At 45.4% G+C, this 17,264-nt stretch overlaps 1 protein-coding gene across 1 annotated transcript in view; it reads left to right on the top strand.

The window, feature by feature from the left end:
- Positions 1-15,941, top strand: part of LOC311134094 (uncharacterized protein) — a gene marked incomplete at both ends in the record, with an annotated part of 65,075 nt that extends 49,134 nt beyond the window's left edge. The window contains 19 exon segments of the mRNA XM_084167684.1: positions 1,662-1,769; positions 2,045-2,098; positions 2,452-2,505; positions 2,746-2,799; positions 3,294-3,347; positions 3,515-3,622; positions 3,758-3,811; positions 3,899-3,952; positions 7,116-7,277; positions 8,400-8,507; positions 8,777-8,884; positions 9,165-9,326; positions 10,418-10,579; positions 11,612-11,665; positions 11,810-11,917; positions 12,249-12,537; positions 12,836-13,023; positions 13,389-13,631; positions 15,795-15,941. Coding sequence (XP_084023810.1) covers positions 1,662-1,769; positions 2,045-2,098; positions 2,452-2,505; positions 2,746-2,799; positions 3,294-3,347; positions 3,515-3,622; positions 3,758-3,811; positions 3,899-3,952; positions 7,116-7,277; positions 8,400-8,507; positions 8,777-8,884; positions 9,165-9,326; positions 10,418-10,579; positions 11,612-11,665; positions 11,810-11,917; positions 12,249-12,537; positions 12,836-13,023; positions 13,389-13,631; positions 15,795-15,941 — 2,271 coding nt within the window.
- Between the last annotated feature and the right edge of the window lie 1,323 nt (positions 15,942-17,264).

Raw genomic sequence — 17,264 nt, 5'->3', positions numbered from 1 at the left:
TTGCAAAGAAAAAGCCTTATCTCAGACTGGCCAATAAAAAGAAAAGATGGAGATTGTCAGTCCGAGATATGGCTTTTTCTTTGCAACTCTGCCTAGAAGGTCAGCATCCCGGAGTCACCTCTTCACTGTTGACGTTGAGACTGGTGTTTTGCGGGTACTATTTAATGAAGCTGCCAGTTGAGGACCTGTGAGTTGAGGACCTCTTGCTCAGTTGTGCACCGGGGCCTCCCACTCCTCTTTCTATTCTGGTTAGAGCCAGTTTGCGCTCTTCTGTGAAGGGAGTAGTACACAGCATTGTACGAGATCTTCAGTTTCTTGGCAGTTTCTCACATGGAATAGCCTTCATTTCTCAGAACAAGAATAGACTGATGAGTTTCAGAAGAAAGTTATTTGTTTCTGGCCATTTTGAGCCTGTAATCGAACCCACAATTGCTGATGCTCCAGATACTCAACTAGTCTCAAGAAGGCCAGTTTTATTGCTTCTTTAATCAGCTAACATAATTGCAAAAGGGTTTTCTAATGATCAATTAGCCTTTTAAAATGATAAACTTGGATTAGCAAACACAACGTGCCATTGGAACACAGGACTGATGGTTGCTGATAATGGGCCTCTGTACGCCTATGTAGATATTCCATTAAAAATCAGCCGTTTCCAGCTACAATAGCCATTTACAACATTAACAATGTCTACACTGTATTTCTGATCAATTTGATGTTATTTTAATGGACAAAAAAATTGCTTTTCTTTCGAAAACAAGGACATTTCTAAATTACCCCTAACTTTTCAACTGTAGTGTATGTCTAAATGTATATAATGTTTCCATGTCTAGATGTTTTAGGGACTACAGATGGAAATGAGCTATTAGCTAAATCTGGTGTGACACATGTTTTCTCAGTGTTCTGAGACTTATGGTTTTGTAGTGCAATGTCAAATAAATGTAATAAATATATTGAGCATGCATGTTGCAATGGGCAACTTCATTAAGTCCCAAACGACCTCAGATGATTCTCAAATATATATTCTCAAACCAACCAATATCTTGAAGGAAACTGAAAATTACAACTTTGAATGAAGGTCCTGATGAAAAATGAAAACCTTTAATGAAGGTCCTGCTGATACACCAAAGCTGGGTAAAACTTTTCAGCTAGTTAATTACTGGGTAGTGTTCACCTTGTATTGCCCTTGCATTTGATATGGTTTGTTTTGATGAATAATGTCACTGTGAACAGGCCAGTTTCTTCATTGTGGGGATAGAGCTTCTGTGAAATGTATTTTCAGTTATATTCTGTTCTATTCAGTTATATTCTGTTCTGGCGCACAATTGGCCCAGCGTCGTCCAGGGTAGGGGAGGGAATGGCCGGCAGGGATGTAGCTCAGTTGGTAGAGCATGGCGTTTGCAACGCCAGGATTGTGGGTTCGATTCCCACGGGGGCCAGTATGAAAAAAAGAATAGAACAAGAATAATGTATGCACTAACTGTAAGTCGCTCTGGATAAGAGCGTCTGCTAAATGACTAAAGTGTAAAGTGTATTCAGTTATATTCAGTTCTATTCTATGGGCTGTTACTGTTGTTTGTCATCAACACCTCTAACAGCTGCTGAGTTGCTATTCGTTCTGTGTTCAGCTGCTGACAGTATCTGTTGTGTGTGTTGTGTTGTAGGGCGCGATCGGACCAGGTGGTGCATCGGGTGCCCAGGGACCCCCCGGTCTGCAGGGTATGCCCGGAGAGAGAGGAGCCTCAGGCATCCCCGGACCTAAGGGAGACAGAGTGAGTGCCACTTGAGAGAAGCATCCTAAAATTAGTTATAGTCATAGTTATCGTAATCGTACTAAACCATGAAAGGGATCACTAGCCATGGACTTTGCAACATGATCCACTGGAGAAAAGCAAAACAGCACAGCAATAATGATGTGGAGTGGCAACAAATGATGTGGGCCTATTTACAGTACATTCTCATTGATGTTGTGATTCCATCACGTGTTAACCTACTGTATGCCCTTAATCATAATGTATTGTAATGTAATTGTGTTTGTGTCCCACAGGGTGACAATGGAGAGAAGGGACCTGAGGGTGCTTCTGGCAAAGACGGCTCAAGAGTGAGTGACCATCATCATCATCATCATCATCCACCATATCCCCTCACAGCCCTATAACGTCAACCACTCTACCATTTAATATTCAACACATTTATAACGTCAACCACTCTACCATTTGATATTCAACACATTGATAATGTCAACCACTCTACCATTTGATATTCAACACATTGATAATGTCAACCACTCTACTGTTTAACATTCAGCATATTTAAATATTCCTTCCAGTAATCCATGTATATACTCACACATTAAATTGTTCATGGACATTAACAGCAGAAGGAGAGCTGGACTGAAGCTTCCATTTTTTTACTCTTCTATACCCTCTCTTTCTATTTCTCTATATCGTCTAGGGTTTGACTGGTCCAATTGGTCCTCCCGGCCCAGCTGGTCCCAATGGAGAGAAGGTGTGCATTTATCTTTTAACTTGTATACTAGTTAATTGGTTAATTGATCAAATACATGTTTGTATTATATAAATCCGAAAAATACACATACAGCCATATCACCTGTAATGAGGTTACTGGATCACCTAGGTATGATAAAAACAGTCCATATAAGGTCTGATATGTGGATTGATATCTATATGTTGATGTATGATTGACCTCTGTGACTGACCTCTGACCTCTATGACCTTCATCCTATAGGGTGAATCTGGTCCCTCTGGACCTTCCGGTGCTGCTGGTGCCCGTGGTGCTCCTGTAAGTACTACACACACAACACACAACACACACGCCACACACACACACACACACACACACACACACACACACACACGCCACACACACACACACACACACACACACACACACACACACGCCACACACACACACACACACACACACACACACACACACACACACACACACACACACACCACACACACACACACACCACACACACACACACACACACACACACACCACACACACACACACTCACAAGTTAGGATAAGATAGTTCTTACATCAGAAAGATGTTTTCCCTTTTCCTAAGCTACCTGATTAGGACCTATTGCCATCTCTAGGCTACTGTATTGATCCAGAGGCGAGAATTACATTCACTCGCAATGCTATTTCCTTTAATGCTCTCCACCTCTCAATCAATAATGAAATGAACACAGAACTTGATACATGCTCGTTTGAACAAGGACATTTCAAGGGAAGTTGATGATGTTCAACTTGACCTCTTGACAGGGTGACAGGGGCGAGACTGGACCTCCTGGGCCTGCTGGCTTCGCTGGGCCTCCTGTAAGTATCGCACCAAGGACACAGTACTGTCCATGCACTTTCTCTCACCATCAGTGCTACCGTCAACAACCCAGACTGCAACATTTACAGGACCCACTCAAGCTGCTTGTTGTATGTTGAAGCAAGCAGCTGTCTGAGCAGTCTTTTTTCCCCGTGTCCCACCCCAGGGATCTGATGGTCAGCCCGGAGCCAAGGGAGAGCAGGGAGAGGGTGGACAGAAGGGAGACGCTGGTGCCCCCGGACCCCAGGGGCCCTCCGGAGCTCCTGGACCTTCCGTACGTTTCACTAACTCACTTTGTCCTGAAAGAAAAAAATATATAGAGTAGTTATTTGTGTTACGAAATATTCAGATGGAGTTACTTGCTTCACGTTTCTTCATAAAACGGACTATCAATTTCCTTTCATTTCAGGGACCTACTGGTGTTTCTGGACCTAAAGGTGCTCGCGGTGCTCAGGGACCCCCTGTAAGTACAAATCTCATATTATATATTTCATTTCCACTTTACATTGTTTCTGATGTTTCCATTTCATCAACAATCTCTCTCTAACAGGGTGCCACTGGTTTCCCTGGAGCTGCCGGCAGAGTGGGACCCCCTGGTCCCAATGTAAGTACAATCACCTTTCAGTAATACACAACTCAAACACTCACATCTTCTGTCAACCTACCTGAGCATTGAAGTATAAATCATACTGATTCATTACACTGTTCATTTAGTAAAAAGTGTTGGATTTGACTAGAATAGAAAAGCCATTGTTTCAGTGTGGGTTTAACAGTGTTGGGAAACATTTTCCAAAAGGAATGAGCTCTTTTATGTAATTAAAGGTTTTTACAGTTGATTTCTGATATATTTCAGTACATACAGGTGTAATGCTTTTGTTTTAATGAGTATTATGGTCATTCAGAGGGTTAATTAACACTCACTTTTTCATCTATAACCAGACGGGCACAGAATCATTCATCAGCACTATAGTGTGTTTTATCCCACTGGAACCACAGTAGTGAATAACGCTGATTATGGATGATATCATCCTAACATATGCCCACAGACAGACAGGAGGTCAACCTCTAACATATGCCCACAGACAGACAGGAGGTTAACCTCTAACATATGCCCACAGACAGACAGGAGGTCAACCTCTAACATATGCCCACAGACAGACAGGAGGTTAACCTCTAACATATGCCCACAGACAGACAGGAGGTCAACCTCTAACATATGCCCACAGACAGACAGGAGGTTAACCTCTAACATATGCCCACAGACAGACAGGAGGTCAACCTCTAACATATGCCCTCAGACAGACAGGAGGTTAACCTCTAACATATGCCCACAGACAGACAGGAGGTTAACCTCTAACATAGGCCCACAGACAGACAGGAGGTTAACCTCTAACATATTCACTGCCTTCATTATGTTCTCTATTATTTAGTCTGTGTGTGGGCAGTTTCAGTCTGAATGGTTGTTATCCCAGAGAGTATTGACCTGCTCCTGTCTGTCTGTGGGCAGTTTCAGTCTGAATGGTTGTTATCCCAGAGAGTATTGACCTGCTCCTGTCTGTCTGTGGGCAGGTTCAGTCTGAATGGTTGTTTTCCCAGAGAGTATTGACCTGCTCCTGTCTGTCTGTGGGCAGATTCAGTCTGAATGGTTGTTATCCCAGAGAGTATTGACCTGTTCCTGTCTGTCTGTGGGCAGTGTCAGTCTGAATGATTGTTATCCCAAAGAGTATTGACCTGCTCCTGTCTGTCTGTGGGCAGGTTCAGTCTGAATGGTTGTGACCTGCTCCTGTCTGTCTGTGGGCAGGTTCAGTCTGAATGGTTGTTATCCCAGAGAGTATTGACCTGCTCCTGTCTGTCTGTGGGCAGGTTCAGTCTAAATGGTTGTTACCTGCTCCTGTCTGTCTGTCTGTGGGCAGGTTCAGTCTGAATGGTTATGACCTGCTCCTGTCTGTCTGTGGGCAGGTTCAGTCTGAATGGTTGTGACTAGGGTTGCACGATATTGGAAATAACTGACATTGCGATATTTTGTTTTTCTGCTATATATATTGCGATATGAAAAAATACAGGATGTATGTATGATCCTCTGGGAAAAATGCAGTTTGCAAACAGCGACTTTTCAGGTGGAAGTCCTCATTAATAAAGTGTATGGCCAGACTTATGTAGGGCTCCGTTGTCCGGCTGGACCACAAGTCCGTTGTTGCTGTATAATATTCCACTTGTGACAGCTCTGTTTCAACTTGTGCCTTGCATTTCTCGTACAACTCTGGGATGACAACTTGAGAAAAATAGTTGCGTGATGGCATTACATACCGCTCGTCAAGTGACCAAATCATGTTTTTAAAACCCTCTTTGGTAACCGTGTTAATTGGTACCATGTCTTTGGCGACATGAAATGTTATTGAATCTGTGATTTCTCTCTGCCGTTTGGAACCTTTCTCGTATGGTGTAATACTGGCAAAGGCATCCGAAATAGATTTTTGCTTTGGAGGGCATTGAGATGCTTTGGAGGGCATTGAGATGCTTTGGAGGGCATTGAGATGCTTTGCACTCGTCATACGAAGATTTGTGGTGCCGCCTTAAATGATCGAACAAATTGGTCGTGTTGCCTCGTGTTGTGGCAACAATTGCAAGGCACTCTCGACAAAGTACCTGTTTTTGGTCAACATCATCCTGTCTGTAGCTGAAATATTTCCATATAACTGACGATGCATTTCCTTTTGCAACCAAATTCTCCATTTGGGTCTTTTTTGCCTGTTCCTCGCTCATCATTTCATCACGGCAAGCAGAGCCTGCATGGCAACCACGTGCAGCAACCAACTCCGTGTTTAAAATAATAATAACAATAATAAACTGTGTATCCAATAACCCATAAATCAGAGTAAATTACGTTATATCAGACAGATATAATGCTAATTTAACATTTAAAAATATATATATATATTGTAGACTGATATATGTCCCAGATTGACCTGCTCCTGTCTGTCTGTGGGCAGTTTCTGTCTGAATGGTTGTTATCCCAGAGAGTATTGACCTGCCCCTGTCTGTCTGTGGGCAGGTTCAGTCTGAATGTTTGTTATCCCAGAGAGTATTGACCTGCTCCTGTCTGTCTGTGGGCAGTTTCATTCTGAATGGTTGTGACCTGCTCCTGTCTGTCTGTGGGCAGTTTCATTCTGAATGGCTGTGACCTGCTCCCGTGTTTTTGTGGGCAGTTTCAGTCTGAATGGTTGTTATTCCAGAGAGTATTGACCTGCTCCTGTCTGTCTGTGGGCAGTTTCATTCTGAATGGTTGTGACCTGCTCCCGTGTTTCTGTGGGCAGTTTAGGTCTGAATGGTTGTTATCCCAGAGAGTATTGACCTGCTCCTGTCTGTCTGTCTGTCTGTCTGTCTGTCTGTCTGTTTGTCTGTCTGTTTGTCTGTCATTCTGTCTGTCTGTCTGTCTGTCTCCTGTCTGTGTGTCTGTCTGTCTGTCTGTCTGTCTGTCTGCCTTTCTCTGCCTGTTTGTTTGTCTGACTCTGTCTACCTGTCTGTCTGCCTGTCTCTCTGTCTGTCTGTCTGTCTTACCGTTATGTGTTTTGTGTTTGTATGATTGATTGATTGATTAATTGGTTATTGTTTGGTTGATTGATTGATTGTTGTTTCATTGATTGAGTGATGATTGGTTGATTGATTGATTGACAGATTGATGGATTGGTTGATCGATGTATTGATTGATTCGTTGATTTGTTGACTTGTTGATTGATTGATTTATTGATTGATGTGTCTCTCTGCAGGGTAACCCTGGTGCTGCTGGTCCCGCTGGCCCTTCTGGTAAAGATGGTCCTAAGGGTGTGCGTGGAGACGGTGGACCCCCAGGCAGACAGGGAGACGCTGGGCTGCGTGGAGCCGCTGGAGCCCCTGGAGAGAAGGGAGATGCTGGAGAGGATGGTCCCCCTGTAAGTTCACCTGTTTATCACTACAGTACCGTCCTCCAAGCACCAATCCGGGGAATACTGGACGGCTTGATAACTCTCATTCAGCCCAGCACTCCAATAAGCAAAAGGGGTTAATACAAGCTGAATTATCTGTCCCCAGTAAGTTCACCTTTTATCAAAACCATCCTCAAATACAGGTCCTACAGGCTTTATGCTTCATTCAACACACCTGCACAACCCCACCACCCAAGATAACACTGAAATACATCTGAGGTTTTGCAGCTATAAAACCAGACTGGCTTTATTTCCAAAAAAGTCTCTCTTGTTTACTTCCAACTCACTGGCACGGACATCAGTCCAGGGAATGAAAGAAAGACCCATTATAATGGACAACAACACTACTCCCTCATCCCCATCACAACACATAGCTGTCAGTGTGTGTTCATCACTGACCCAATAACCAGACTAAACACACTGCTGTCTGCCGGGACCTTAATAGCACCTCAAGGCTTCCCCTGGACAGAGACATGATGGCACAGAGTCCAAGGCTTTTACTTTGCACTTACACACCCTACAATTTGCCCCTGAGTAGCACTGAACTGATGGCTGAAAGTTACTGAAATTGGACAGGCAATCACAGAGAACAGAGAACAGACATGATTAGACACACTGTTCCTCTCTGGCCTGAATCACATAAGTGGAGGAGAGTAGGATGCAGTGCACACAAAATCCATTTATAGATTTGTATGTGTTTTTTTGTTGATTGTTTTTGTTGATAATAACACACTGTCTTCCTCTCCTCCTCTCTTCCTCCTCTCCTCATCTCTTCCTCCTCTCCTCATCTCTTCCTCCTCTCCTCCTCTTCCTCCTCTCTTCCTCCTCTCCTCTCTTCCTCCTCTCCTCCTCTTCCTCCTCTCTTCCTCTCCTCCTCTCTTCCTCCTCTCCTCCTCTTCCTCCTCTCCTCCTCTTCCTCCTCTCCTCCTCTCTTCCTCCTCTTCTTCCTCTTCTTCCTCCTCTCTTCATCCTCTCCTCCTCTTCCTCCTCTCTTCCTCCTCTTCCTCCTCTCTTCCTCCTCTCTTCCTCCTCTCTTCCTCCTCTTCTTCCTCTCTTCCTCCTCTCTTCCTCCTGTCTTCCTCATCCCAGGGTCCCGATGGACCTTCAGGTCCTTCAGGTCTAGCTGGACAGCGTGGTATTGTTGGTCTTCCAGGACAGCGTGGAGAGAGAGGTTTCCCTGGCCTGCCAGGACCCTCTGTAAGTCACATGCACATTCTATTAAATTGCAGTTAGAATCAATTTACACATCGATTAATTAATAAATGATTGATTAATTATTATACAGTAGACTATGGGTTACTAATTACAGAATAATATTGTACAGTGAATTGTGTTGTACCCACCCATTTTCAAATAAGAATGGATATATGGATATTCAGTGAATATCAGTGAATAGATGACTATTGATTAAATGAGTGTCACCCCCTATCGGTGGTCCTCCAACCAACCTGTGTCCATCTCCCCAGGGTGAGCCTGGTAAACAAGGAGCTCCTGGTGGAAGCGGAGACCGTGGACCCCCTGGCCCAGTGGGACCCCCTGGACTGACTGGACCCGCTGGAGAACCTGGTAGAGAGGTCAGTGTCTGTCCCATAACATGGGTTGTGTCTGAAATGGCATCCTATTTCTTATATAGAGCACTACTTTTCACCAGGGTCCACATAGGGCTCTGGTCAAATCTGGTGCACCATATAGAGAATAGTGTGCCATTCAATGTAGCACAGTGTCACCAATATGGCCTCTCATTGTCAACTCTATACCTGCAGTACAATACGTTAACTCACTGTCATGATTAAGTGGATCACTAACTATACGTTTGATGCTTCTGATTTTAAACAATGTGTAATTGTCTCTCAGGGCAATGCTGGTTCTGATGGACCCCCTGGTAGAGATGGAGCCACTGGAATCAAAGGTGACCGTGGTAACACCGGTCCTGTTGGTGCTCCTGGCGCCCCAGGTGGTAATGGTGCCCCCGGCCCCGTCGGCCCCACCGGCAAGCAGGGAGACAGGGGAGAGGCTGTGAGTATACACCCTATAACACTCCCCTTATCATCCCCATGGCTCCCCCGTTTACACCCCGTAGGACCCCTATAACACCCCTTAACATCCCCATGGCAACCCCGTTTACACCCCGTAGGACCCCTATAACACCCCTTAACATCCCCATGGCAACCCCGTTTACACCCCATAGGACCCCTATAACACTCCCCTTAACATCCCCATGGCAACCCCGCTTACACCCAGTAGGACCCCTATAACACTCCCCTTAACATCCCCATGGCAACCCTGTTTACACCCCATAGAACCCCTATAACACTCCCCTTAACATCCCCATGGCAACCCCATTTACACCCCGTAGGACCCCTATAACACTCCCCTTATCATCCCCATGGCAACCCTGTTTACACCCCATAGAACCCCTATAACACTCCCTTAACATCCCCATGGCAACCCCGTTTACACCCGTAGAACCCCTATAACACTCCCCTTATCATCCCCATGGCAACCCCGTTTACACCCGTAGAACCCCTATAACACTCCCCTTATCATCCCCAAGGCAACCCCGTTTACACCCGTAGAACCCCTATAACACTCCCCTTATCATCCCCATGGCAACCCTGTTTACACCCGTAGAACCCCTATAACACTCCCCTTATCATCCCCATGGCAACCCCGTTTACACCCGTAGAACCCCTATAACACTCCCCTTATCATCCCCATGGCAACCCCGTTTACACCCTGTAGAACCCCTATAACACTCCCCTTATCATCCCCATGGCAACCCTGTTTACACCCCGTAGAACCCCTATAACACTCCCCTTATCATCCCCATGGCAACCCCGTTTACACCCCGTAGAACCCCTATAGCACCCCTTAAGCCCCTCTCTTGAGAGGACGTAAGGGGTGAACAACCCAGGACGTGAAGTTGAGGTTTTCTGTCCATTTCTATTTTCAGGATATACTGGATATGTGAGAGTCGACTTGTATATTAATGTATGAATTAATCCATACACTTTCTTGGATATAACGGACATGTAATTGACTTCACTCAGATACTAATGTATTGCAGCCCTTACTAACCCTGTGTCTGTCTCTTGGCTGTTCTCTAGGGAGCTCAAGGACCCGCTGGGCCTTCCGGGCCTGCTGGAGCCAGAGGAATGGCTGGACCCCAAGGACCCCGTGGAGACAAGGGTGAGGCTGGAGAGGGTGGCGAGAGAGGACAGAAGGGACACAGAGGATTCACTGGTCTGCAGGGTCTGCCTGGACCTCCCGTGAGTACCCCAAATCACGCTGTACCCCCTAATCTTCCTGTACCCCCTAATCTTCCTGTACCCCTAATCTTCCTGTACCCCCTAATCTTCCTGTACCCCTAATCTTCCTGTACCCCCTACTCTTCTTGTACCCCCTAATCTTCCTGTACTCCCTAATCTCCCTGTACCCTAATGCCCTGTACCCCTAATCTTCATGTACCCCTAATCTCCCTGTACCCTAATGCCCTGTACCCCTAATCTCCCTGTACCCCTAATCTCCCTGTACCCCTAATCTTCCTGTACCCCTAATCTTCCTGTACCCCCTAATCTTCCTGTACCCTAATGCCCTGTACCCCTAATCTTCCTGTACCCCTAATCTCCCTGTACCCCTAATCTTCCTGTACCCCTAATCTTCCTGTACCCCCTAATCTTCCTGTACCCTAATGCCCTGTACCCCTAATCTCCCTGTACCCCTAATCTCCCTGTACCCCTAATATCCCTGTACCCCTAATCTCCCGGTACCCCAATCTACCTGTACCCCTAATCTCCCTGTACCCCTAATCTTCCTGTACCCCTAATCTTCCTGTACCCATAATCTTATTGTACCCCCTAATCTTCCTGTACACCCTAATCTTCCTGTACCCCTAATCTTCATGTACCCCTAATCTTCCTGTACCCCCTCATCTTCCTGTACCCCTAATCTTCCTGTACCCCTAATCTTCCTGTACCCCCTCATCTTCCTGTACCCCTAATCTTCCTGTACCCCTAATCTTCATGTACCCCTAATCTTCATGTACCCCCTAATCTTCCTGTACCCTAATGCCCTGTACCCCTAATCTTCCTGTACCCTAATGCCCTGTACCCCTAATCTTCCTGTACCCCCTAATCTTCCTGTACCCCCTCATCTTCCTGTACCCCCTAATCTTCCTGTACCCCTCATCTTCCTGTACCCCCTAATCTCCCTGTACCTCAAACTCCCTAAAAATGGCCTTTGACCCTTTATCTGAAGTTGTGTATATCCTAGACATTGTCTGACCGTGTCTCTCCCCACAGGGTCAAGCTGGAGACCAGGGTGCATCTGGACCTGCCGGACCAAGTGGATCAAGAGTGAGTATAGACAGAAGCATTAAAAAGTCTTACGCAGAGTTTTGAGAGGTGCCTGTCTTATTCATTGTCAGCCAAAGAGCATGGCAGGCAGAGCTGTAGTGTACAGTAACAGTACATCTAAATCCTTGTGCGTGTTCTGTTTAGGGACCCCCCGGACCTGTTGGTCCCTCTGGAAAGGATGGTTCCAACGGTATGCCCGGTCCCATTGGACCCCCCGGACCCCGTGGTCGCTCCGGAGAGACTGGTCCCTCTGTGAGTATCGTTCTCATCTCTCACCTTACTGGATCTTAGGGATCATCAAAAGTCCACCGAGCAGTGGGTGACTTGGTGCAAATCTCAAAATACCCTATTTCCCATATAGTGCTCTACCTTTGCTCTGGTCCAAGGAATGCCCTATATAGGGCCCAGGGTGTCATTTGAGACAGCAGCCAGCCTTATGAACACTTGATTCCACCTGCACTTTAACTCCCCTCTGCTCTGTGTTTTTCCTCCTCTGGAATACCTATGGCACTGCCATGGTAGCAATACATCACCAAATTCTTCAATCAATTAAGTATTCTATCTTTCTATCTGTGTATCTCAGGGTCCCCCTGGAAACTCCGGACCCCCTGGTCCTCCTGGTCCCCCCGGTCCTGGCATCGACATGTCTGCATTCGCTGGCCTGTCTCAGCTTGAGAAGTCCCCCGATCCCCTGAGGTACATGAGGGCCGACCAGGCCTCCGGAAACCTGAGGACGCACGACGCCGAGGTGGACGCCACACTCAAGTCCCTCAACAACCAGATCGAGAACATCCGCTCACCTGAGGGCTCGAAGAAGAACCCAGCACGTACCTGCAGAGACCTGAAGCTGTGCCACCCCGACTGGAAGAGTGGTGAGTGGCGGGATAGGAGCGAAGATTGGCTCTTTGTTAGGGGTCAAGAGTTTTTTAGACCAACATGACTTGACCAGGAAAAAGTCTGGGTCCTAAAGGTTCTCCTGGTATGGTCAGGTGATGTGGTGAGGGAAAACTCCTACCGCTACTGATTAGATTGGGAAAAACTCTGTCCTTATGAGGAAATCTGGAAGGTTCTGTAGTGTTCAAAAGACAAAATAAATATGACCATGTGTATTACAGTTACATAGGAAGAACTAGGGATGAAATCTGACCTGTCTCCTCTGTCTGTCTGCAGGTGAGTACTGGATCGACCCTAACCAGGGCTGCACCATCGACGCCATCAAGGTCTACTGTAACATGGAGTCTGGAGAGTCCTGCGTCTACCCCAAGCCCGCCAGCATCCCCAAGAAGAACTGGTGGTCCAGCAAGAGCAAGGCTGCCAAACACGTCTGGTTCGGAGAGACCATGAACGGAGGATTCCACGTAAATCCCTCTTCAATCCTCATTATATGATTGTGATCATACGATCATGATTCCCACCTCAATCTCAGATTAAATCTCTGCCCTTACTCAAATTTTATAAACTGGAGGTGAATTTAAAGGGTTGAATCTTACACATATCTCCCTTTATATTGTCAAGCGATGTCACCAGTCAGAGGAATGTCTCTTTATTTTTGGTTCTAACCAGACATCATACAGTATATAATTATCACATTGGTTCTAAGCTCCCTGTCTCCCCCTCCTCTTTCACTAGTTTTAACCATAGACAACATAAAATTACATCCATCGTGGTACTGGTTCTGACCTCTCTGTTCTCCCCTCCTCTCTCTCTCTGCTGCCCTCTACAGTTCAGCTATGGCGATGACAGCCTGGCAGCCAACACAGCCAGCATCCAGATGACCTTCCTGCGGCTGCTGTCCACCGAGGCAAGCCAGAACCTCACCTACCACTGTAAGAACAGCGTGGCCTACATGGACGGGGCCACGGGCAACCTGAAGAAGGCCTTGCTGCTCCAGGGCTCCAACGATGTGGAGATCAGAGCCGAGGGCAACAGCCGCTTCACATACAGCGTCATGGAGGACGGCTGCACGGTGAGAGGACGAAAACTAACACACACACACACACACACACACACACACACACACACACACACACACACACACACACACACACACACACACACACACACACACACACACACAGGTAACAGCGGCTTCACATACAGCGTCATGTTGGACATCTGCACGGTGAGAGGAATACACATACACATTTTACATTTTAGTCATTTAGCAGACGCTCTTATCCACTTACAGTTAGTGAGTGCATACATTTTCACACATACACATACACACACACATACACACACACACATACACACACACACACACACACACACATAAACATACACATACACACACACACACACACACACACACACACATAAACAGACACATACACACACATACACACACACATACACACACACACATACACACACACACACACACACACATAAACATACACATACACACACACACACACACACACACACACACATAAACAGACACATACACACACATACACACACCATACACACACACCATACACACACACATACACTGCCGTTCAAAAATTTAGGGTCACTTAGAAATGTCCTTGTTTTCGAAAAAGAAAAGCAATTTTTTTGTCCATTAAAATAACATAAAATTGATCAGAAATACAGTGTAGACATTGTTAATGTTGTAAATGGCTATTGTAGTTGGAAACGGCTGATTTTTAATGGAATATCTACATAGGCATACAGAGGCCCATTATCAGCAACCATCAATCCTGTGTTTCAATGGCACGTTGAGTTTGCTAATCCAAGTTTATCATTTTAAAAGGCTAATTGATCATTAGAAAACCCTTTTGCAATTATGTTAGCACAGCTGAAAACTGTTGTGCTGATTAAAGAAGCAATAAAACTGGCCTTCTTGAGACTAGTTGAATATCTGGAGCATCAGCAATTGTGGGTTCGATTACAGGCTCAAAATGGCCAGAAACAAATAACTTTCTTCTAAAAATCATCAGTATATTCTTGTTCTGAGAAATGAAGGCTATTCTATGCGAAAAATTGCCAAGAAACTGAAGATCTCGTACAACGCTGTGTACTACTCCCTTCACAGAACAGCGCAAACTGGCTCTAACCAGAATAGAAAGAGGAGTGGGAGGCCCCGGTGCACAACTGAGCAAGAGGACAAATACATTAGAGTGTCTAGTTTGAGAAACAGATGCCTCACAGGTCCTCAACTGGCAGCTTCATTAAATAGGACCCGCAAAACACCAGTCTCAACGTCAACAGTGAATAGGCGACTCCGGGATGCTGACCTTCTAGGCAGAGTTGCAAAGAAAAAGCCATATCTCAGACTGGCCAATAAAAAGAAAAGATGGGCAGTCTGAGATATGGCTTTTTCTTTCCAGTTTGCGCTGTTCTGTGAAGGGAGTAGTACACAGCGTTGTACAAGATCTTCAGTTTATTGGCAATTTTTCGCATGGAATAGCCTTCATTTCTCAGAACAAGAATAGACTGACGAGTTTCAGAAGAAATATATTTGTTTCTGGCCAGTTTGAGCCTGTAATAGAACCCACAATTGCTGATGCTCCAGATACTCAATTAGTCTCAAGAAGGCCAGTTTGATTGCTTCTTTAATCAGCACAACAGTTTCAGCTGTGCTAACATAATTGCAAAAGGGTTTTCTAATGATCAATTAGCCTTTTAAAATGATAAACTTGGATTAGCAAACACAACGTGCCATTGAAACATAGGACTGATGGTTGCTGATAATGGGCCTCTGTACGCCTATGTAGATATTCCATTAAAAACCAGCCGTTTCCTGCTACAATAGCCATTTACAACATTAACAATGTCTACACTGTATTTCTGATCAATTTGATGTTATTTTAATGGACAAAAAAATTGCTTTTCTTTCGAAAACAAGGACATTTCTAAGTGACCCCAAACTTTTGAACGGTAGTGTACATACACACACACACACATACACACACATACACAAACACACACACACACACACACACACACACACACACAAACTTCTTCAACATTGCAGTCTCATGGGGTTAAGTCTTGAGGCAGTGAATGCTGTGACTATAGAACGTCACTCTAGAGTGTCAGACCCATGCAGTCACAAACACGTTCATTCGGTGTCTGCTGTCCTCTAACAATATATGTAACAGCTCTGCCTCTTTGTCCACAGAAACACACAGGAGCCTGGGGCAAGACAGTGATTGACTACAGATCACAGAAGACCAGCCGGCTGCCCATCGTGGACATTGCTCCCATGGATATTGGAGGAGCGGACCAAGAGTTTGGAGTCGACGTCGGTGCAGTCTGCTTCCTGTAAAGATAGATGGACGAAAAAGGAAAAGCAGAAAGAGAGAGAGAGAGAGAGAGAGAGAGAGAGAGAGAGAGAGAGGAACACATACTTCTAGCAAATAAAATGAATGAAAGAGAGAAAAGAGAAAGATCAAGTCACTTTTTTTTTTTTAAGTAAAAAGTGCTTTTTCCAACCAAGTCGTACTCCTAGGATATCTGCACTGAATGGCACCGGCAATATTCATCTGGGATTTCATCGACTTCCAGTCTCCCTCCGTCAAACCCCCCCTCCCATGGAGCCTCAACCCTCCCTCCATCCCCCCATCCCCTCCACCCCCCAGCCTGGGAGCACCTCCCCACTAACAAGAAGGAACAAGGGAAGAGGAGAAGGAGAGAAAGGGGGAGCATGTCAGAGCATGAAAGAAAGAGAGCCGAGTTGGTGTTATTTATTTATTGTTCAGGTGTGGGTCCCAGGTGTGTTAGGACTGAGTGTGTTACCCTGTAGAAAGGCCCCACGCACAACAACATACATATTCTATCAGTTCCCCTTCTTCTTTATCCTATATACCTTCCCACCCCAAACATTATATCAAATCGAAACCAAAAACCTAGCAGTGTGATAAGTGCAGGTGTTCCTACTTCCAACTGCCAGTGTGTATCAGGAAGTTACTGTGTATTATAATATAGTAAAATGGTGCTATTGCTGTAAAACCAGTCTGTAATCTTTAACAACCAGATACTGATGTATTAGTGACATGTTTATAATGTGTATATATGTATATGTGTGTGTATACATATATCTACAGTTTTCAGAGTACATTTCACGCTGAGATTTTTTTTCAGATTGGGAAATGTCGCTGCCCGTTCCCCCCAACCGCGACCCCACTCCCTGGCTGCCCAACGAAACATAAACCATGTCCATCATTTTTGTAAGAGACATGTTCAATTCGGAATCAATCTCAGATCTAAACATTTGCTGTTTTGTTTTAATTATATTTTAAGCTACCTCACGCTAAAAAAAAGAAACAAACAACTAAGCAAAGTTATCCAAGTTTACAAATCCAGCTTGGGTGATCGTATCTTTGGTGCATGAGACCCCATGTTGTGAAAAGACCACCAGAAGGTGCCTTTAACCCTAGACCTATCACACTCCTCTTCCTCCGATAAGCCCCCACTGTCCCCTCACACAGGAAATACCCTCTACCCTGGCAGGAAGTACCTCGGCCCTGGCCTTGCCCCCCTAGGAACAGGAACAGGGCAGGGCTGTTAGACTTGAGTGAAATCACTATTAGACAATCCAGCCCTCCTTTACATACAGAGGAAAACCACCTATGACCAGGGCAGAGGGTGT

Source organism: Coregonus lavaretus (genome assembly GCF_964263955.1).
Source record: "Coregonus lavaretus genome assembly, chromosome: 8".
NCBI lineage: Eukaryota > Metazoa > Chordata > Actinopteri > Salmoniformes > Salmonidae > Coregonus > Coregonus lavaretus.
Note: the sequence above shows the minus strand (reverse complement) of the source record. Positions and strands in the feature narration are given on the sequence as shown.